The sequence below is a fragment of the Aethalodelphis obliquidens genome, unplaced genomic scaffold (assembly GCF_003676395.1).
Source record: "Aethalodelphis obliquidens isolate GAN/ISIS:26980383/991018 unplaced genomic scaffold, ASM367639v1 scaffold23, whole genome shotgun sequence".
NCBI classification, from domain to species: domain Eukaryota; kingdom Metazoa; phylum Chordata; class Mammalia; order Artiodactyla; family Delphinidae; genus Aethalodelphis; species Aethalodelphis obliquidens.
Genome location: NW_020837967.1, coordinates 7332667 through 7356274, shown reverse-complemented (window position 1 = coordinate 7356274; position 23608 = coordinate 7332667). Strand labels below are relative to the sequence as shown.

Below are 23608 nucleotides of genomic sequence, written 5' to 3'. Positions count from 1 at the left end.
GATGGGAGATCGACTAGATCGATGAGTTTGAGGATTGTGTAGCTCCCAGTCCTGTCCTCCCTCCCCAGCTTCACTGCTCACTCACGGAGGGGACAGATTAAGGGTCTAAAATGAGAAATGTTCATCTTTATTGGTCTTAACAGCCAACATAAAATGTTAAAAGGAAAATAAAATGAACACCGTGACTAAGGAGAGTAGGGGTGCGATGGTGACCAAGTATGGATGTCAGTGATCCATCTGCTTCTTTTCTGTTACCAAAATACTCCGGGGACATGTCTGTGATGCACTAACCTGGAAGGAAGGGAAGAGATCCGAGAAGATACAGATATAGATGAAAGGAGAGATGCCTAGGGCATAATTAGGCGGTGAGAGGCAACCTGGGGAAGGGAAAACAGATTTGGGAGAAGTCGTAGAAATAGTTGCAAGGCCCTAGAGAGGAGCTGAAAGCAGCACTTATGAAGTCATTTTGGGGGAGGAGTGAGACAGCCATGCGGGAGGACAGGGGGGAAGGCAGGAGGTGTGGGGCGAGGATGGGCAGGCAGGGAAATTACGGTGGGGAGGGCACCAGCGCACCCCCGAGGGAATCCTGACCCTCCCAGGAGACCCGTTCCAGCTGCCCCACCTCCAAATGCCCCTCCTTTAACTGCAGGCAGGGTCCTTGCTGCACCCTCTTCATCAGGTCAAGGATTAAGTCAAAAACTCAGCTTCAGATGGAGTAGCTGCAGCTAAAACAGATGACACCCCGTAAGAGGAAAAATATAAGGACTCTGCTCCTTACTCTCCCACCTTCATTCCCCCCAGGGAGAACATCCACTATCCCGGGGGCATCTCGAATAAAAAACTTGGAGGAAAGACAAAAGGGAAAACAGAAGCAATGCACATGTTTTTCTAAGAGGTGAATTTCCCATGAGGTGACAGTTACTCCTTTCTCTGCTGCCCACAACCCACCACGTATAACATATTTCCTGCCGGTGTGGTGGCAGGGAAGCCTCTTGAGATGGAGGGCTGGCTCTCCCTGGTCTGTTGAGGTCAAGGCCACTGGGTCTGAGCATCCTTTGGGAAGTTCCTTCTCTGTGGCCTCCCCACTTCCTCCACCCAACCCTCTAATTCCACTCTGATGGAAACACACACCAAGGTATACAAAGAGACAGCAGAAGTAATAGAAGTGGTCTGTCTATAGCTGCTTCTCGTGCAAATGTCCACAGATATGAACGAATAATATTCAGGACAAATTATGGAGAGGATGACAAAGTAAGGAGTCAATGAACTTCAGGATAAATATATCCAATCCGAAGAATAGAGAGAAAATGTGTTTTCTTAAAAATGAACAAGACCACACAAGCCATAGAATAATAACAGAAGGTTTTAAATCTGTGTCATTGGAGTCCAGAGGAAGAGAAGAGATTGGTATGGGAAATATTGAAAAAAATGACCCTGAATTCCCCAAATTTGGTGGAAGATATAAACTGGCAGATTCAAGAAGCTCAGTGAACCCCCAACAATAAGTTCAAAGAAAAGCACACGCAGACACTGAAACTCAAACTGCTGAAAGCCAAAAAAGGAAAACAAAAACAATTTCAAAAGCAGCTAGTGAGGGACTTCCCTGGTGGTCCAGTGGTTAAGACTCTGCACTTCCACTGCAGGGGGCCCGGGTTCAATCCCTAGTTGGGAAACTAAGATCCTATAGGTCATGCGGTGCGGAAAAAAAAAAGGCAGCTAGTGAAAACCACCTTACCTATCAGAGAACAATGAATGGAATTACTGCAGAGTTCACCTCAGGGACTATAGAGACCCAGGAGACAGTGGAAGGGCATCCTAAAACTTCTACAAAGAGAGAACTCTCAATCCAAAATTTCTTATCCCATAAAAATATTCCTCAGGAGTGAAGGCAAAATAAAGACATTCTCAGATGAAGAAAAACTAAAAGAACGGCTAAAGGAAGTTCTTCAGACTGAAGGGAAATTATACCAGAGGGAAACTTGAACCTTCAAGCACAAAGGAAGAGCTACAGATATGGCTGGTATCTGGGTCAACATGATTCAGGTTGGCTACTCCATATGCGATCCACAGAAGCCTTCCCCTTTCTCCCAGTATAGTTGTATGTGCACGTCTAACTCTTCATCGGGATGTGTTTCTCCAAGGTCTGCAAATGCTTTTTGATTATTCTCGTGTTCACCTACAGTGGCTCCCATCGTTCTGTGTGTGGGATGTAGGAAATTGGTTCAAAGGCTCAGGAACCATAATATCTGGATTCAAAGCCTACAACTTCGACTTACTAATAGGGTGTCCTTCAGCCAGTCACTTAACCTCTTTGTGCCTCAGTGCTCTTATCTTTAAAATGGGAGGATAATGTATTTCCCTTACATGTTATCATGAAGATTAAATTAGTTAATGCAAACAGTCATTAAATGTCTGTCCAGACATTCTCTATTATACAAATTTCACAATATAAATCCCAAAAGATAACGTTCTCTCCTGATAAATTAGTATGAGCGCTTTCGTTTGATAATAAAAATTGTGTTCAGCGGTTTGCCACCCAGGCCGCACACCAGAATCACCTGAGGCAGGTTTTAACCCCTCTTTGTCCTAGGGCCTTACTCTGTACCAATGAAGCCAGAATCCTAGGGAATGGGACTCAGGCTTGACGGTGTTTTAAAAGTTCTCCAGGAGATTTTAATATATACCTAGGCCTGAGAATCCCTGCTATAGTTTATCATTTTACCCTTTTAAAAATATCTTGACTTCTGAGAAATTCAAAGCTAAATTCCTTATGATACTTAGCCAAGATTTTTTATATTGATTATTCCTCATCCTCCGTGGTTTATTATTTTCCACGTGACTTTTTAATTGTCATCAAACATGCCTTATGGGAAAAAAAAGTGCCTTATAAGTCACCTCAAATCATGTTTGGAAACAGGTAGAGAATAAGCTCTAATTTTTAAAAAAGGTTGTCCATGATTTCACGGACATCCTTCTAAAACTTGCTTATTTTTTAACTGTCAATTCTTTGGGCAACAGTTTCCATAAATTTATTCTTGGGTGTGTGAAGTTGTGCTCACTTTTAAGTTCAAAAACAAATTTCCTTTGGGCTTGAAATGATGGGCCCTAGTTCTAATGTTCCCGGCTTTAGAAAATAACTGCTGTATTCGCTTTCTATTGCTATGTAAAACATTGCCAACAAATTTATGGCTCAAACCAACACACAGTTGTTTTGTCTGTTTCTGAAGGTCACAGGTACCGTCTGGCTTCTCTGTGTGGGGCCCCGGGAGGCTGAGATTCAGGTGTTGGCTGCGCTGCTTCTCACCTGGAGGCTTGGGCTGGAGAAGGCTCAGCTTCCGAGTGGTGCCGCGTCTCCAGAGTTCATGGCGGCTCCAACTTCAAGGCCAGCAACAGAGACAGAGACGCTGCTGCTTCGAGTCTCTCCCTTCAGGAAAGGAGAGACTCGTTTCTTCTCCTTCTTGTGAAGGGCTCCCCTGAACTGTGCATACCGCACCCCCCCCACCCCCACCGAGTGTACTTGTGTGGGTGTGCATTTGTGTGTTTCTAATACCCTTTGGGACGACGTCCCAGCATTTATTAGTGAGTGCATCGTGATGTCACCTACAGTGGTCTCTGTCTCTGTTAACAAGTGGTGGGATTTCCCTGGTGGCACAGTGGTTAAGAATCCGCCTGCCAATGCAGAGGACGGGGGTTTGAGCCCTGGTCGGGGAAGATGCCGCAGAGCAACTAAGCCCGTGCACCACAACTACTGAGCCTGTGCTCTAGAGCCCGCAAGCCACAACTACTGAAGCCCGCGCGCCTAGAACTCGTGCTCCGCAACAAAAGAAGCCACCGCAATGAGAAACCGAGCACCGCAACAAAGAGTAGCCCCCGCTCGCCGCAACTAGAGAAAAGCCCGCGTGTAGCAACAAAGACCCAACGCGGCATAAATGAATGAATAAATAAATTTATTAAAAATAAATAAATGTAGATTGTGCTACATTCCTTTAACCAAAAAAAGTGTTATCTGACAGCTCAGAGCTTGTTACGTATACAGTTTAGGTTATATTATCTAAGCATGGGATTTTAATTTGCCCACACCTTTACTTCACAACCCTCTCCAGGTGATGAGAATGTGTAACTGGGGCTGAGAACGGCTGGTTTCAATGGATGAATGAGAGAAAGGAGGGCTTTCCAGGTGAGGAGGAGGAAGAGAGGCGAGGGGCATGAAGGTAAGAATAACCTGGTATATTTGAAGGGCTGTGAGAAGGCTGACCAGCCTGGAGCTGTGGATATGCTTTAGAAGTAAAGGAAAATAAGGTCACAGAGGTCAGAGTGAAATTACTGTAAGGCTTCTGGAACCTGTATACAGACAGGAAAGACAGGAGGGATGTAGAAACCAAGTCCGCAAGCTCAGCTAGCTGGTTATTACAGAAAAATAGGTGTAAGGTGATGAGGACTTTGCTAAGTGGTGGCACTGAAGCAGAAATGCAGAAATGGCGAAAGGATTCAGAGGACTTGCTAAATGGACAAGTTGAAAAGAGACATACGTAAGGGAGCCCGAGGAAAAGGCTGAGCTGCAGCTGATCCCACGGTGTCAAAGCTGATGGTCTAGGAACAAACTGTTAACAGAAAATAAGTGAATACGAGAAATTGTTGGCACGGCGTAAAGAGCATGAATTTGTCTAGATCATGGGCTTCTCTATGAAATTTTAATCTTCTAAAGTCAGGGATAGCATCTCATTTATTCACACTTAGCACGATGTCTTGTGTGTAACATACACTTTGGTTGGCTAGAGTTAAATGAGGTGGAATTGGAACACCTAAGTAGACATCCAGGTATGAAACTGCACGTGACAGAGAAGAGAAATTAACAAGGAAGAGGTGAGTAGGAATTGAGGCTCTGCGCACAGCAGAGCCCTCTGGGAGACATCCTGGATATCTAATGAGGATTTTAAGCATCTCTGCAGAACAACCCCATCCTGCATCCTCTTTCTCTTCCCCGCGGCTCACCCACTGTAAGAGACACCTGCTGATTTCATCATCCAGCATTCACTCCCTTTGCTGGTTCCTCAATTTCCCTTTGGAGAACTTCCCCCTCCCAGGGTACGCAGTCTGGTTGGGACTGTCAATCTCGGTGCCCTGCCCACTCCAGCTAGGGTGTCAAACCACTCACTACATAAATATTGGGCCAGTGCATTATATTCAACCTCCTCTTCCTGGAGGCCTTCCTGGACCACTGCACCGTCCGTCCCCCTCCTCCTTTGAATGTCTACAGAGCTATAGTTCACATTGTTCAAACTAGCAGCAATTGCCCTTTGACCTAAGCTAGGCCAATCAGACTCTATTCTGGGATTCTGAGTCTCCAGCGGAGTAAACAGCTCAGGAGCCAGAACCTCCCTGGTGGCTGAGTCCTGGTGACACTATCCATTGGGTCTCTGAAATTGCTGGGGTCTCTGTCATCTCTGTGGCCTGTCTACTCAGCTTTGCTGTGAATTACCCTTCCATTACAACCCCTTTCCTGTAGTTAACCGGAGTTAGTTTCTGTTGTTTGCTACTAAACCTTCTTAACTGATTGACCACTTTCCTTCCCATTATTCAAATTTTGCACAGCTTTGCTTTGGGTTCAAAATCCAGAAGTGAGCATATCCTCTCCTGTGGATTTTCTCCCTCCTTTTCTAAGGCTTATCCCAGGGATTCTCATTTTCATTTCAAAGAAGACAACTTCGTGACAACAAATGCTGATGGGAAACAGCCAGCTTTGCACCTTCTAATTTTCATACCTACTAACTCATTGAGAGAGGTGCCTGTGATCCTTCTGCCCTGGACTGGATCTTAAGGTGTCTGTTTAAAATTCTGTCTCTCTTCCGACTCCATTTATTTCTCCAACTCTAAATCCCCTCCCAATCCATGTCAGATGCCCTTCAAGAGTATTTGAGAATATGCTTCTCCAGCCCTTCTTTCCTGTGTCTCTACCCAATGTCCTCTTTCTTTGAGTGACCACTTTTTTAAAAATAACTAAAAACTGCAGTGCTCTCAGTATAACCGATATGCATACAGGGGGCTCCGCTTCTTTCATATGTGAGAGAAACAGACATAGATTCTGGCCGTGGAAGTTTGGGCTTCCATTGGACCCAGAGATCAACGCGTTTTACTACACTCAAAACGAACAGCCCTCACAGCGATAATGTTACTTGGTATTTATGCAACGCTTTTCATCTCCAAGCAATTCATAGACATGAATTAGCTGTCAGTTCTTCCCACAAGAATAAGTGTGTGATGCTGGACCCGGTCTGTCCTGTTCCTCAGACCTAAACAAAGGGCCCTGCGTATAAACTGTGGCTGAGCGAGACGCCTTCTCACGAGGAAAAGAGGGGAAATGTGGGGAATGAAAAGAGTAAGAAAGAAAAAAAGACAAGACCTACCATTCATCTAATGAATATTTTGAGTCTGGGATGACAGTTTGAAGAAAAACACTCCAGGGTTCTGGGTGGGCTCCATTTCCATTTATCACACTTTATGACTCCACAGAGGAGTTTCCACAGAGGCTAGGTCATCCCCAGCCATCCCTCAAGCTGTGGTCTTACATGTTTGATGATTCTTCCTTTGTGTTACTGGCCCACTTCCTGATACCAAATTCAAGTGTTGCCTCACTTATCAAAGCAAATCAATTTTAAACTAACACATGTAACGTGTGTTTGTGTGGGAGTACATACACATACACACGTAACATCTGTACTCTTTTTCCTCTGTTCTCCCCACCCCTACTGCCCATTCTTATTCGAGGCCAAGGATTGGGGAGGGAGGTAAAGAATGAACCTTGCCTATTAGCCCGATGTTTTGCAATGATGTGACTGGAAAGAATTCAATGAGATTAGGGACCGGCTTACTCCTTTTCAAGGAACCCTGCCGTCAAAAGGAAGGTGAGCCTTCACCTGCTCAGAGAAATGGCTGGCTGAACTTCTTCACAGTGAGGCACCCTGTGAACTGCAAATAAATGCAGGGCGTGAGGGCAGAAGCCAAAGCCTTTCCACGGCGTTGCACACAGGTCTTCCTTAAAGATCACTCTATCTCAGAGTTCTGTCATGCACGAAGGATCCTCTTGCGCCCTGATTCTCCCGTCTCAACCAATAATCACTCAGGTCTGAGTCAGGGAAATCTGACACAGTAAGTACAGTCCCTTCAACAAGCCCCCTTCTCTCACCTCTCAAATGTCAACCTGGAATAGATGGAGCTGTGTGGCATTAAAGAAAACAGATATGCAACAAACCATGTTTAGGACTGGTCATCTGGTGGGTAGGTATTTGCATAATGGGACAAAATGGGAGGCTTTTTCTTTTTACTGTAGAGTCTTGTTCTCATAAACTCAATAAATTATATTAAAACAACTTTTAATTTATAAAATTTCTATAAAATTTAAAAACGTTTTACATGTTATAAAACCAACTATAAATCAAGGCATATCTTTATTTATTGTCATCTGTCAACACATATGTGTATCCACCTATCTTAGACATTCTACTTGTGTGTGCGTGTGTGTGTCTATTTCACCACTGGATTGTAAATCTCAAGGTCAGGGACTATTGCCTCCTACCCATCCAGGGCTTTCAGAAACCTAAACTAAAGGAATCAAAGAATCAGGAGACAAGGAAAAAAACAGAGCAACCTGAGACCCCCAAACAGGTGAAATTTCTAAAATATTGTGCTGCGCCTGGGGCTCCTTCCCAGCAGCCTCAGAGCTGCACTGTGGTTATTATATTCCAGGGTGGAGGACAAGGAAAGAGTACCCTCCCATCAACACATAAGCTTTCAGGGATTTTTTTTTTTTTTTCAGATTTGTAGTTATCTTCCTCAAAATGTAATGAAAGCTGAGTGACCTGTTCAGAGTCCTTTTCAAGCAAGAACACCAGGGCACAACGCCCAGCCACGCGGCTCCGCTCTTGCTTTGGTAGAAGAGACGCCATTAACCAAAAGCTTAATGAGGGCACAGGATAAAAACGCACACACGAAACCGGGAGCGTCATCACGAAACTGCAGGGCCTGCAGCACGAAGCAGAGGGCGTGCGGGGGAGCCCGGAGCAGGCGCACATGCTCTCTGGCAGGCTCTCCCGGGCCACAGGGAAGAATGGTCGGCCTCTCAGAATTCCACTGCGGAACTAAGGCGAGCCAACGTGACCGGCTTAAGCGGGTGGTGACTAGAATGGTGAGAGAATCATTAACTCTTGAAATGGGACAATGAAAGGAATCTGTTCTTGAAGTAGGAAGGAGGTTCCAAGTCTTATTTTCTATGCTTCCAAGTTTGCTCCTGTACTTGGTTTCCAGTTCACAAAAATAGAAACCACTTGGATTCATGGCCTCCACCGGAATTATTCGAGAAGGCTATATATATTTTACTTGTAAGGGAAACTGAAAGGGCCACAGATTAATTGAATACAGTCCACATAAACCCTCATAGATTTCAGGTTATTCTTCTGTGGTTTTTGAAGTCTTCTGAGGTTTCTGACACATAGGGTGAAAAGCATAAGCTTTGAGCTTGGACGTATCTGGGTTTGAACCCCACCTCCGTAATTTACTGTTATCTAGAGCAAATTAACTGAGCTGCAAATTCATCTTCTATAAAATGGGGGAAATTATTGCTTAACTCATATAGCTATAGAATTAAGACTCCGGTAACTTACATCAAGCAGTTGGCATTCTCTATCCTACAATTTTTGTATTACCAGGCTGGTCATTTCTTGTGTCTCCTGAAAGGATGAATTTTTTTCAGTCCCCAATCTAATTCCTGATATACTGGATTTATTTTCAACTAAGCATTTACCTGCAGGCTGCTCCCTCCTGGGCCCAGGTCAAGTGGGGTGGCTCTGGAAAGGCACACATTGTATCTCGGGCAGGAAGAGTGAGCCTTGGGGGGAATGTTGGTTCCACTACAGGCAATGCTGTGGCAGGGCAAAGGCCGGTTATGCGGGTAGGATTGGGGAAAATAAACACAGAGGGATCTCCTATGAAAACCCTCCCCAGTAACACAGAGGAAAAGCAGAAGGCAGAAAACACTGTTCTATCATAGATGTAGACAGCTCACTGAAATCACACCACGGTAATGATATAGTGTAGCAGGTAAGAGTTTATATTTACCAAGCATTCACTATGATGCCAGGAACTGTCCTACACTGACTTTTGGCGGCAGCCCTGTGACATAGGGACTATTGCCATCTCTGCTTTACAGATGAGGAAACACAGGGACAGAGGGATGCAATACCTTACCCAGGACAAAACCAGTCCTAATGCAGGCTGCCTGGCTCTGGGGTCCATGTGAGAAGGCTATGCTGAGATGCAACAGCAACAGAAGAGCCACATTTTCCACTTAAAAGCAAAACCAAACCAAACCAGAACTACCTCCAAAGAGATTATCATTCGGAGTGTTTGGACACATAAGTAAGGCAGTGAATCCCAGGCAGTGGTCCTGTCTGTGCCTGCCTGGAACGGAGACCCTGCTTGCTGCGCTGGGAAGGGGAGGGGGAGGGAGGTGTGTCTGAAAAGATGAAAGGCAGACAGGCAGAACAGACTGAGGTTCCATAGAATTGTTTTAGAACAACCAGGCAGAAGTAATTAGTTGGGGTTTATTCCCAGTTGAAAGGGGAGTACATGTTGCATCTTGAAGGCTGTGGGATAAGATATTAGCAACAGGCTTTGGATGGTTTGGTTCAGTTAAAGAAAGACAAGAGCTCTTTTTTTTTCTTTTTCTTTTTTGGCGCCTTGCGGCTTGTGGGACCCTAGTTCCCTGACCAGGGATCGAACCCTCGCCCTCGGCAGTGAGAGCGCAGAGTCCTAACCACTGGACTGCCAGGGAATTCTCGACAAGAGCTCTTTAGTAACCTTTTCGAGTAGTGATTCCATATTGTGAATAGAAAGGACAGATTAACGTATGTAACTGAGTGTTGCGTTAGTCGAGTTGTGGATTTTGAGAGTGATGCGTTAGTTTTGGTGATGCTAATGTGCTGGAAAGCATTTGGGGGACTCGTTTTGAATTGCTTCTACATCACAACCCGTCCCTGATGTGAAATCACATTCATTCGGCCCCGAGAGGGCACCACACCAACTGCTGTGAGAGCAAAGCTAGGACACCAGTCTCGCCCTAAGTTCACTATTAGCAGTCCGATCACGGCACCAACATCCTATACCACTAAGTTCTAAGTGTGAAAGCGACAATAACACAAAAGTGCTGTGAACATCCCAGCACAGAAAGGACTCTGTGCCACGGGAGCCGGGCCTTGAAGGCTGGCTTTGAACAAGCAGAAGATGGGGTGGGGGGAGCAGGGGTGAGGGGGCAAAGCACAGTCAGAGGAACAGGTAAGAAAGATAAAGATATCCTCGGCTCCCACAAGTAACCGAGGTTGGCTGGAGAACAGTATGTGCTGGCGGGCACGGAACTGGGCCGTAGAGACAGACTTGGGGCTACGCTGCTCTGGGCTTTGAACGCCTATCTGAGAAGTCGGCACATCAACTTCTAAGAAATGGGAAACCTCTGAGAGGCTTTAAGCGTTAGAATGACCGGAAATGTGCTTCAGGAAGATTAAAGTCCTAGTGGCACATAAAATGCATTAAGACCTCTTGAAGCTGACATCTGAATTTTGGAAGAATTCTGAACCAAGTCTGATGAATAAGAAAGAAAAATGATATGGAAGTGTGTATCAGTTTCAATCAAAACACAAGGTACTAAATAAAATAGGATAGATAGATTAGAAAAGAATCTATAGATAGATTGTAAGATAGATTTTCTTCTGTGGCTTATAAATGGATCTGAAGGCACTTCCAAGAAGATTCAAGAGAAGATTTTGGAGTGGTGGCAACAGCACAAAAATAAGTGTATGGTCATCCCTAAAGCACCTGCTTTCAAGGAAAACACCCATTCCAGTGCATAATCAATTTGCTCCTTTTAAAACAATCGGAATTAGTCACAGTTACTCCTGAAATAATCCATCACCAGAACTATAGCTTCTGTAAGTACAAGGAGACCTTCTTCTCTAGTATGTGGTGTCTTCTCTAGTATGTGCGTCAACATGGCAAGCAAGGGTCCATCCCCAGTTATTCAAATGCTAACCTAGGTCCTGCTGTGAAGGGAATTGTGTAGATGCAATGAAAGCCCCCATCTGTTAAATCTAAGGGAGAGTATCCTGGTGGGCTCATCAGTTGGAGGGCTTTGAAAGCAGGGCTGAGCCTTTCCAGAGAGAAACACACTGAATTCCACCTGTGGACAAACAGCTTCGTCCCGTCCCGTGCCTGGAGTCCCAGCCTGCCCGAAGGCTTCAGACTTGTGTAGCCAGCTCACCTCAACTGAATAAGTCAGTCCCATGTAATAAATCCCTTATTATACACACACACAGGTGTGTATAACAAGTGTACATATATACATATATATGTCATAGGGCGATTTTATATATACACATATATGTATATGTATGACTCATACTACTTCTGCTTTTCTGGTGGAATTCTAACACTCAGTTTACTTTGTTCATGAGAGCTGACAATCTGAGGGGAATGTACTATAAATTAACTAACTACAGAAACAACACTGTTGGAAACTACTTGAGTTAAAAGAGAAGCCGTGCGCGTTACTTCTCTGAGGCACACTACACGCTATGCAATGGCTCCATTCTTGCAAGTGCAGGAGCTTTGGCTTCTAATCTGATCCCACACAGCTTTAGTGCGGGGGTCTTAATCTGAGGTCTAAGACCCCCTGAAACTGTGTGTAAAGATTTTCCTCAGGTGAGCCTATATCTTTCACCAGATTCTCAAAGAAATCCATTTCTCCTCACGCTTTATTTGGAAGATTATTATGTTATTTACACTCAGTTCCCCAATGACTGCTTGTTCACACGCTATGAATGGGTAGTTGACGCCCCAGCTGCTTGCCTTGTTCCGAAATTAGTGCTGACATTTGACAGACATTTTTCAAGGTGGGGAGAAGCACTTGCAACTAGTAGGGGAAATTCAGTTTAAGTCTTTCCTTGATTAAAAGTCTGTAAGTACATGGTGAGATAATCCACCTAAGAACTCTACCCATTAAATGTGAGTGTCCAACAGTCAAAAAAATCAGTGATGCAGAAAACCCAATTTAAGTCATCTCAGTTCATACTGAGACTTTAACAAAATTAAATGATCAATTAAAGAATCTCAAAATAATTATATTGCTAAATATTAACTTCTGTGGTACGAAGAGAGATTTGTACTTTATACATAAATATCAGTAAGAATCACCGGTCTAAATTCACATTAAACACCCACATTAAGTCTTCCAACAAATTAAAAGATTTCAACCTGTAAGAACTTTTTTTGTTGCCTTATCTAATTTTTTTTTTTTTTTTTTTGGCTCTGCTGGGTCTTCATTGCTGCACGCGGGCTTTCTCTAGTTGCAGCAGGCAGGGTCTACTCTCTGTTGAGGTGCACGGGCTTTTCATTGCAGTGGCTTCTCTTGCTGCAGAGCACGGGCTCTAGGTGCACTGGCTTCAGTAGTTGTGGCTTGTGGGCTCTAGAGTGTGGGCTCAGTAGTTGTGGCGCACAGCCTTAGTTGCTCTGCGGCATGTGGGATCTTCCAGGATCAGGGCTCGAACCCGTGTCTGTTGCACTGGCAGGCAGGTTCTTAACCACTGCGCCATGAGGGAAGCCCGCCTTATCTAACTCCTTAGCAGTGTCCCACATAGCTGGACATAATGCCACCCCCTGGCTTTCTTTCCCAATTTACCAGGCTTTTGATCTGCTCCCACTGTTCCACAGAAGTTCCAATTGTTTTTTGGGGGTTGTTTTAGCCGCACTGTGTGGCTCGTGGGACCTTAGTTCCCCGACCAGGGATTGAACCTGGGCCCACAGCAGTGGAAGTGCCGGGTCCTAACCACTGGACCACCAGGGAATTCCCCAAGTTCTAATTGTTAAATCCAACTGTCTCTCGACATGTTTACTTGGTAAGTCACTGCAATCTCAAATTCTTCATGTCCAAGACGGAGGTCTTGATTTCCCTCCCTAACCTGGTTCCCTTTTATTCCTTCTCATGCTTAGAAAACTGCCTCCCCTCCACCCGGCAGCTCACACCCTCCTTCTCCTTCACGCCCTACATCCCATCAGGGCTTCCCCTTGGCTGTATTCCCAATCTTTGCACTTCATGTCTTCACACCGCCTTCCCCCGCAGCAGGGGCCACCCTGACCATCACGAGTCACTGTCTCCTAACTGATCGCTCCGCTTCCCACCCAGAAACCAGAGTAACACCTCAAAGCCCTAAATGAGATTATGTCTCTCCTTTGCGTAAACCTCCCAATGGCCTCCCGCCTCACCTGAGAATGAAATCCCAACATCTCACCTGGACGAGGCCCTGACCGCTCTTTCTGCACCCACAGAGGTCTTCAAGTTGCTGCAACTCATCAAACCCTCCTTCTTTACGTACGAGTCTATCATGGTGTCCTGTATCCTGTTAGGTCTCTGAAGGCAGGACGCTTAAGATGTACACACAGCATCTAACACTGTCCTGGACCCGAAAAATGTCTGCTGGATGAACAAGTCGCTGCCTCAGCATCTTTACCTTAATGTTCCACCTCTGTTAATTTTTCTGTCTATATGTATTTAGAAGCATCATTTTATTTGGTTTCCCTGGTTAAAAAAAAAAAAAGACACATTTGAATGCATTCTCTCTTCAGGTAATTAATGCCAGACTCACTGCCTAAGCTCATGACATGGGGCATTTAGCTGCTGCTTCAACCACTTTTTTGTTACTAGGTCTTATATTGCCATTCCTCAAGCCTCTTCTTAATGTGTATACATAATAGAGCTGCAGTGCGTATGGAGGGTGAGTTTATCACTATTTCTTTTCTTAGAACACTTACTGAAACTGTTTTCTATGAGCCAAGACAACACATGAATAAAACGTTTAGTTAAATAGGAATTCTGTCTTTAAAATGTTTAAAGATGGCTAAGTCTCCTCTCAAGATCAGCCTAGTTAATACAAACATGAAATTGAATTAGATCTTTCAGTTATTTCTTCATTTAATTTCTCTATATTTAGTATCTTTTTATTTAATTCCTCTGCACAGAGATGTGTGAAACGAATCTGTACTTACTTTTATTTAAAAAACAATTCTTTTTGAAAATTTTATTATTAAAATAATAATTTGCTCTGGTTGAAACTTATCTACAAAAAATATTAGGCTACAAATCCTTAGAGAGCAGCATTAGACTAGAGGTTCTTTTGTGGTTCTGATTCTGCTACAATTTTGGACAAGTCTTAACTTCTGTGAGCAGTTTTCTGTAAAAAAAAAAAAAGGAAGGGAAAAAGAGGAAAGGGAAGGAGGGAAAAAGGAAAAGAAAGTGGGCTGAATGATCTCTGAAGTCCCTTTCCACTCAAAATTTTTTTGGTCAGAAAGAATTTGCCTTTAAATTACAGAAGTCTGCAAAGCAGAATGGTAACAACAGCTGCCATTTCTTAGGGGCTTGCGTACGATGCACTACATGAAAAGCTTTACATCTCATTTAACGGAGGCATGAGTTTATTATTCTCCCAGTTTATAGGTAAGAAAACAAATTTAAGCTGAAGAACTCAGTCACACAAGCTTTGTTTGCTTTTTAACAAGACATGATCCTCAATTTCCAAAAAAAAAAAAAAAAAAAAAAGCTGAGTAGATGGGAAAGATCTATGAACTCAGAAAATGCAGATCCAAACGACACTTCTTTAAACAGAACTTTTAGCAAAGTCTGCTGTTGGCAAGGCCTGTGCTACATGCCACTGCCTGCAGGACAAAGTAAACGTGTTTATCCCAACCTGTCAGAATCAAGATCTGTAATGTCTTCTCTTCCGAAGGCAGGATTTCAGAACCAGACTAAGGAATCACACGTGTATCCACTCTCTAAATTCAAGTGCAAACCTGAGGTACCTCAAAGAAAGAATAGATAAAGCCAACATAATAAAAGGATAATTCGAAAACTAATCTTTAGGCAGGCATAAATGACATCTGAATTAGGAGAATATTTCCTGCATGTTATCCTATATTTAATATCAACACCAGGATAATCAACTAGAATTAAATATACTACAGAAACAATGTACCAAATCACATTTTTAAAAGGGAGGTGCGAGTTCAACTCAATCATACCCTCAGGAAAATTAAAGTAAAAAGTTAATGAGTTTTACACCAAGAATTGTCCTTTCTATAAACTGTTTGCTAAATTTTGCTTGAGTCTTTTTATTATACATAGTCTGAACTTTTTCAATTGGTATCAAATACATTTCCTTTTTTTGACTGGTCAAGTGTCATCTTGGCGAAGCCAGCTTCGGAGCTAAGATGAAATCAACTCACAACAATAGATCCCTCCATTATGAGTTAACAGAAGGCCATGAGCAGTTTAAAAAACAAAAATATTTTTGAAGCACTTATACCTCAAACAGTTGGCCTCAGAAATGGCATTTGATACACTTGATCTTTGTATTTTAAACACCAATATCAAGTGACTGTAACGGAGAAACCACACAGCAAGCTAGAATTCGAAATAACCTAATGAGAAATGATATCTTTCATCACTACACGTAATCTGCCTTAACTACACAGAAAGGGGAGATTTCGCCCCACTTCTCTGTTATCTTTCTATGGGAGCACATGCTCTCTGATGTTGAGAAACATACCTCCAACTAGTAAAATATTCTTTGATACCACATTAGATAGATACCCTAGGAAACTGTAACGTCTGTTTTCTTAAATTGCTCCGTGCTGTAAAATACCACAGAAAGAGCACTTAGCAGAGCGTCTTAGCATTTAGTGAGTGCTGAGTAAATCGGGTATCACTGACATATCATCAGTCACGACACTGAAGAATTACTAAAACGGTGGCCTCAAAAAGTGAATCTACCTCCCCCCAAATTCCAATAATTGTTTGAAAGGCTGAATTATATCTGTGATAGTTTTAGGGATACACATTAAGGTACTATACTGAAATGCATGGTTGACAGTTTGAGAAGTCTGTATTATTTTAACTATACCCAAACCGAAGCTCAACTGATAGAAAAATTACATGAAAAGCCTCAAAGTAGGAAAAATATTTTCTATAGTAATATAAGGTTCTATTTTTTCAATGGGAAAAGTAATGATAAAGAAAGAACCCATTTCTGTATAACAAATATAAACTTGCCCAGCTACCTGCCAGGTATAAAAAAAATAGCACAAGGAACAGAGATAAATATAAACAGACTGAGCCTAAAGAACAAGGTATTTCATAGAAAGTATTTTATCATCAGAACGGGATGGTTTCCTATGTTTAAGATCTATTTATTGTGTTATTTTTACAAGTAGCAAAGTCCCTCCATTTCCCCCAGTTTTATACATGAATATAAAAAGCCACTGACTTCCACGCTGCCCCCTCCCCCTCCCCCGCTGACTGGGTTAATAGGAGGTTGTGGACTATGTACGGCCTCCAGAAGCAGCAGTGGTTTCCTGTGTGACTTGGCCTTGAACTCTAGCATGCTAATCAGTCATCCTCTTGCTGATTCCTTTTCTGTCAAAGGAAACCAAGATGCATTAAAACAGCACATTCTAATTGGGATATTTGCTCAGCCAAGATCGCTTTTTCTGTCAGCAAGTATAATTTTCTAGAGGTCCGTAGCAAAAGATGTGGTTGAAAATTATCATGGAAAAAAACCCATGCCTTATGTAGTTCATTAAAGTAGTTTATCACTTTGGCTCCTGGGCACATTATCCTCAAGATATTTGAACACTTCGTTCTCTTTCTTCTTTATGCACAAATATTCCCACCCAGAAACACACACAAATACAAATACTCACCTTCCCCCTGGAGTACCCACAGGAGAGATCTGATCTGCTCTCAGCCCTATAACAGTATACAGTTCACCCTTGAACAACATGGGTTTGAACTTCACAGCCCACTTACATGTGGATTTGCTTCAGTAGCAAATACTGCGGTACTGAGGACCCACCGCCGGCTGAATCCATGGATGCAGAACCGTGGATACGAAGGGTTCATTGTAAATCATATGTGGATTTTCCCCTGGTTGTTTAAGGGTCAACTATACATACTTTCTTCAAGATTACAAGTATTATGAAAATTACTCAAACCATACACATAAAAAACATTTTGTCATTTTAATCAATAAATTAATCTTTCAGCTTACTTGACATATGTCATTATAAAATGACCTCAATTAGTAATTCTTGCCCATTAATTCCCAATCATCAAATAAAAGTCTATGTGGTATATAACTAAAGTGAAATATTAAAGAGTCAACTTGAAAGCAGAGCTGGCCAGCCTACTAAGTACACATAAACCTTACCAGTTTCAGAAAATCGATGAGTTTGTGAGCGTCCTCCCCGGTGGAGAGGTCCACAAAGTCCTTGGGCAGCCGGCAGCTCAGGTAGGGACTCGGCTGAACTGTGACCTCGCTGTTGGTGCAACGGAAGGCCGGAGCATCCTTTACAAAGGAAAAGAAAAAGGAAAGTCGCTGAGAAAGTCCTTTTTTAAGTCTACTCTTCAAACTGAAAAAGATACCGGTGTAGCAATTCCCACTCCATGTCCTCTTCTGTACTACGTAGGGAAGAAAATCAGATACTGAAGTAAAAGAAAGCACCAAGGTTTTAAAAACACTTCCACATGTTCACAAGAAAATACACATCTAAGGTATCTGAAGCCAGAGTCCCTGCGGGGGGCTAGGTGGTCCCTGAGTGCTGGGTGTGCAGCCACCATGGCCACGAAGGGCTGCGGGTCTCTCCAGGCCTGAGGCTGCCTCGAGTGGTCCCACACAGGCCAGCATGCTTTATAAACATTGTCGCTTTCCACAGGTGCACTGCTGGAAATACGCCTTAGAGAACAGAGTCAACAGTAAGGGCAAACGAGTGCTCCGAACCCCTAATGCTGCTGTGCTTTTCTCACGGCATTTTACAGACTTATTTGTAGATTCCTCTCAGCACCTATGTAAAACTGCAAATTCAAGGATCATATTTAACAAGTCTTCACATTCTTTACTGTACATGCTCTGAGTCTTGCATAGGATATTCACATGTTGCCTGGTGCTGAAGAGGATTTCAGAGCCAGAGGCCTTGTGTTTGGGCTTCATGGGTGGCAGAGACCTAGGTGAGGGATGGATCGCGTCCAGCATGTGGAGACAGGCCGGGAACTTGGGTGGAACAGGACCATGGAGCCCTAGAAAGCAGGCCACACCTTATGACAGACAGACCAGCCATCTGACAAGTTCTCATGAAACACCTGTCTGCTGGACCCTGTTCTAGGGGTGGGAGAAAAACTGGAAAACAAGATGGTAGACAGCCACCAAGCAAGCAAATAATAAATTAACAAGCTTGTTCCAGAGAGTAAAAAGTGTTATAAAAACAAAAGAGCAGGGCACTACGGTAAGAGGAGAACCATGCAGACTCCTCTTTAGAGGGGGGCCAGGTGGGACCTTGCTCAGGAGGCAACGCCTGGACTGAGAACTGAGAAGTAGGAGGAAAGCAGCCTCGTGAGGTCTGGGAGTGAACACGGCTTTGGAGGCAGTGGAAACGACCAGTGCAAAGACCTGAAGGCCAGGCAGGGCTTTGTGGCTTCAAGGAACACAAGGAAGGCAGATCTCTTTGCGGTGGAGGACAGACGGGAGGTGATGCTGGGGAAAGGCAGGGGCCAGTTCCTGTTGCCCTTCTGTCATCCCCAACCTCCAATATGAGGTTGTTTACATTAAGAAGAAAGAAAGGGAGGGAGGGAGGGAAGGAAGAATGAATGAATTTGGATCATACAATGAATCTTGTGTAAACTGTTTCTATCCAATAACTCTGTCCCTCATATTTAAAAATAACCTTGTGTGGGCTTCCCTGGTGGCACAGTGGTTGAGAGTCCACCTCCCGATGCAGGGGACATGGGTTCGTGCCCCGGTCCGGGAGGATCCCACATGCCGCGGAGCGGCTGGGCCCGTGAGCCATGGCCGCTGAGCCTGAGCGTCCGGAGCCTGTGCTCCGCAGCGGGAGAGGCCACAACAGTGAGAGGCTCGCGTACCGCAAAAAAAAATAACCTTGTGCCAAATCTTCTTCCTTGACACTCAGATTTAATGGCCCACAACTCTTAAGATGCCAGCAGGAATAAGATCCCTTCATTCACTAATTCGATCAAGCTTAGCTGTGCCTGGCACTGTGTGCAGCCCCAAAGACACATGGAGAACAGAGACCCCATCAATGGGCTCGGAAACCTACAGCCCGAGGCAGGAGGCAGGCAAGTCCGCAGGCGAGGCCCACACAGCAGGGCAAGCGCCTTGATGTGGAAAACAGGGACCACAGTCAGATCTAGAAAAACAAGGCCCAGGACGGCCCGGGACAGAGTAAGGATGAAAAGGACTATATCAGAGACAGACAGAAGGAAAGATGTTCCCACAGAGGGCAAGGCAGCAGCCGGAGAAGCAGGAAGAAAGCCGGGAGGCGAGCAGGCGTCACAGAAACCAGGGGAAAGGGTGTGACAGGAACAAGAGGTAACAGCTCAGATGCGGCCCAGCGTTAAGGAAGAGCAGGGCCGTGCACTGCTCGCTGGAATTCCTGACACGTTGGTGGAGCCCTCACCACAAGCAGTTTCTTCGGAACCGGGGGCGAGGCGGGGGGGGGGGTGGCGAAGCGGGGGGAGCCAGGGGAGGCCCGGCGGCAAGCAGGCTGGGGAGCGGTGGCCACAGGACTAGCGAGTGGCCCGACAGCAGGAGAGGAACTCGCAGGACCCCACTGCCAAGATAATGTGTGCACGCACATGTGTATATACACAAAAAATGCCCAGAAAACCTTAACAGAGGTGGTAAGAATGGCAATTTCTAGGTAGTAGGATTTCAAGTCTCGCCTCTTTCTAATTCTCTCTGTGTGTTTTTAAACAACCGTGTGAAAATAAAACTATTTTGTAAAAGACAGAAAACACTCACGAGAGAGTACGAAATGAAGAGCTCCGTGGACAGAACTGTAGACGCAGAGCACTCTCATTTACTTTAGAAAGCCTCGTGTGTATGTGCAGGCAGGTTACACACCAGAATATTAACAGTGGTTCTCGAGGAGGTGGGATTATGGGTGACTTTAGAATTTCCTTTAAAAATGAGCAGGCATTACGGGGCTGAGGGAAGTCTTGCTTTCTATGACAGGAGGCGTCAGAACACGGTTACTTGCTTACAGAGAAAGGAAGAGACTGGAAAAAGGAAAGAAGACAGATGGTAGCCCCAGGAACCTGGAGAGACGCAGGGGCAGAGACGAGACTCGGAAGGAAGGATGCAGTTAAGTCTGTAGGTTTGACGACAGTTAAACGGAGTGAGTTCTCACCGATGGATTCTCTTTTCCTAAGAGGGAAGACATGAAAGCAGCTGCTGAGGAGAACAGGAGCGATGGACGGAAGCTCAGAGGAGCGTGGAGTGCGTGGAACGGCCACCGTGGACAGCAGGAGGGGACGTTGGTGAGGGCGACAGAACCTGCGGTCAGAGCCCACAGGAAGCTGGGGGTGATGACTGGGACAAGCCCCCTCCCCGCCCCGTCTGCGCATCGGGGCGACATCCCTCTAACCGTGCGTGGCAGCCCGGGGCTGGAACCAGAATAAACAGATGCGTGACCTGACCCACCGTCCGGATTCTCAGGTGGGCAAGACAGAAGAGCCAAGAGAAAGAAAAATAACCAGAAAAGAAACTATCAGATGATCATCTTCACTTTAGACAAAGTGAAGTGAAGAAATCAAAGCGCACACCCTTTCTCTAATACAACTATTTTGTGAAAGCCAGAAAACATTCACGAGAGAGTACGAAACGAAGAACTCAGCAAAGCATCTCTGAGTAAATCTGTGTCAGCGCCTGGAGAACCAGCAAGCAATTCCTCAGTGGCCTGACAGGCTTCCTGGGGATCTTTCTGATCATCTTACCTGCTCCAGGGCTTCTTCACTAAAATCACCCTTTAAGTTTCTTCCAGATAACAGTTCGTCCCAAGTAAACAGCAGCGCATCTGTGACTTCACCAAATGGATTAAAATCAATCAGCCACACCTTCCCCTGCAGTACAGAAAGAAAGATCAATAAGTATGAAATAAAGTCTGTAATCTGGCTTATCAGAAAGATCATCTTATTCTACCCAAAAGGTCATCTTAAAAATCATATCACTTCTTTCAAAAGACAGTTTCCTCCAGGCCCCATCTGAGAAGGGGCCGCCTGTCTAAGTGGTGCAGGCACAGCGCCAAAGGGGAGGCCGCCCGTAAAGGCGGAGGAGAGACCCTACGGAGACTTCCGCCTCCAATCACACGAGAATTTTATGTCAAAAACCCAAGCAGGGAAAGGAAAATCTCACAAAATGGTTCCACCGAAGTAGCATGACTGCAATGCTCTCAAGGGTGACTTCAATAATCTTTCATGAAGAGGCCAGCAGTTCTCAGCACCACGCCTGAGCCCTGAGAGGTTTCTGCAAAGGCTTGTTTTGTTTTTGTTTTTTTGAGGTACGGGGGCCTCTCACTGTTGTGGCCTCTCCCGTCACAGAGCACAGGCTCCGGACGCGCAGCCTCAGCGGCCATGGCTCACGGGCCCAGCCGCTCTGCGGCATGTGGGATCTTCCTGGACCGGGGCACGAACCCGTGTCCCCTGCATCGGCAGGCAGACTCTCAACCACTGCACCACCAGGGAAGCCCGAGGCTTGTTTTTTTTAAACACGCAAAAGACATAAGAAAATGCTCAGCTGTCTTTCATTTCAATGTAATAACTGTTTTCTCTGCATGACAGAACTTGATGGTACATGAAAGGGAGATGAAGAAAAGAAATCAACCTTTAAAAGAAAAGCCATCTTCTCCTACTCTGAGAGTAGCGATGGCCAAAGTGATAGGTTCCAGCCTCAGGGAAAGGACACCTCTGACCCAAGTCAGACAGAGTCTGCACCTTTGCACCTTGGTATAAAGTGGCAGAGCACTGACGTAAAGGAGCTGGAGAATCTGTGAAATCCTGCCAGGAGATTAAAGTCAACACATTTGATCACGGAGACGTTATGTGACATTTTACTAGATAAATGTTTCGTTGAAACGTTTATCTTTGCTCCTTTTGATTTTTCTCACTGAGACATTTATTTAATCGTACCGTTTTGTTGTTGGTAGTTTTTTCTGTAAATGTGTAGCAATCGTGTCTTGATCAGCCGCGCATGTGTAAAATTGAAAAGGAACTGGACTGCTAAGCCAGCATTACTAATATCTAGCACTGTTTCTCATCTGTGTTAAAGGAAAAGTTTAAGAAAGATGAAACATCTTCCTAGGATTGGCTGCAAACTAGAAACCTCTAATAAGAGGCAAAGAACTACTGCAGGAAGTTTCTACCATATACCATTGGCTAAGTTTCCTGGTTTCTACAATCCCCAGGAGAAACCCTGCAATTCCTTCTTGCCACTTGACTTGTATCCTCACTTCAGTTTGGTGCCCACTCGTACCTTCTCTGACTACGTGAAATGTCAGCCATCAATCAACTCCTTGGTATGATTTCAGCTTTGCTTTTTCAGCGATTACTCAGATGTCTCTGATATACTGTATGTTATTTTAACAAAATGAGTACTTTCTAAAATTCAAACCATTTTGACTTGAGATTTTATAACCAGTAAAACTATCTCCTTATTAAAAAGAAAGAAAAAAAAAACTTTTGCACCTGTTAGCATCAGAATATTTAGCTGTATAAACTAAAAATATGCCACATTGTAAAAAACAAATAGAATCACCACTGTTAGGACTGATAGCTGGCAGAATTTGTTCTGTAGTTCAGAAGCCATCCTCTAGTTTAAAGAAAAATAAGCCAGCTGTAATCAGGCATAAAACTATCAAGATAAGGATTTCAAACCTGTAATATGTTTTCCATGTCACACCTCAGGAACAAGACATCCTGAGAAATTCTGCTTTTAGGCAACCCATCAGACAAGAGTGGTCACACCGACCTTCCTAATATCAACCAACTGACCACCCCCCCCCATCCACCCAATTAAATCTCTATGCACCAAACACCGTGCCAGGCATGAGGGCATAAAGATCAGTAACACAGAGTCTACTCCTTGAAAGAGTTCAGTTCAGACCAGGACATGCACACACCAGTATATGGACTGTTCACCATAGCACAGTGTGTAAAAGACTAGAAACAAGCTAAGCATTCATCCACAGGGAAGTGACTCATCAAACTAGACAGTACATCCACATAATGAAATACTATGCCTTGTAAGAAAATGGAAAGCTCTGCAAGATACACTGTTTTTAAAAAGTATAAAAAGCAAGGTGCAAGCGTATATCATATGCTAACTCTTGTGTAAGAAAGATGGAAAAAAATAAGTATCCTGCTTGTTTTTGCATCAAGAAATACTGGAAGGATACATAAGAAACTAACACCCTAGGAGTGCAGAGGAGCAAGGTTAAGAATCAGACCTTCTATGTATATTTTCACACTAATAACATTAACAAGCTTAATCTAACAAATACCTAAAGAATACTTAGCACATTAGAAATTGTACTTTCTTTCTCAATCACTCGTAAGACAGAAATAAAAAATAAAAAATGATGAGGCTGCAGATCCATTCTCAACAATATCAAAGATACAAGATGATATCCATCCCCAAAAGCAATGAAATTAATGACAAGACAATAACCA

The 23608-nt window shown here is 44.2% G+C and overlaps 1 protein-coding gene and 1 non-coding gene across 4 annotated transcripts in view; both read right to left on the bottom strand.

Moving 5' to 3' along the window:
- Window positions 1–12813: 12813 nt before the first annotated feature.
- Window positions 12814–12886, bottom strand: TRNAG-UCC (transfer RNA glycine (anticodon UCC)). Its single transcript has one exon. It is a non-coding gene; the product is annotated as a tRNA-Gly (tRNA).
- Window positions 12887–16222: 3336 nt separating this feature from the next.
- The window catches only part of CDC123 (cell division cycle 123), a 59176-nt gene continuing 51790 nt past the window's right edge, over window positions 16223–23608 (bottom strand). For 2 of the 3 annotated variants that reach the window (XM_027121634.1, XM_027121633.1), the window contains exons 10-12: window positions 20879–21004; window positions 17301–17438; window positions 16225–16507 (exon numbers count right to left, since the gene is read on the bottom strand). In XM_027121634.1, coding sequence (XP_026977435.1) covers window positions 16481–16507; window positions 17301–17438; window positions 20879–21004 — 291 coding nt within the window. In that variant the 3' untranslated portion in view covers window positions 16225–16480. Of the gene's footprint in view, window positions 16508–17300; window positions 17439–20878; window positions 21005–23608 lie in introns of all 3 variants that reach the window. The other variant, XM_027121632.1, reaches the window with a different exon arrangement.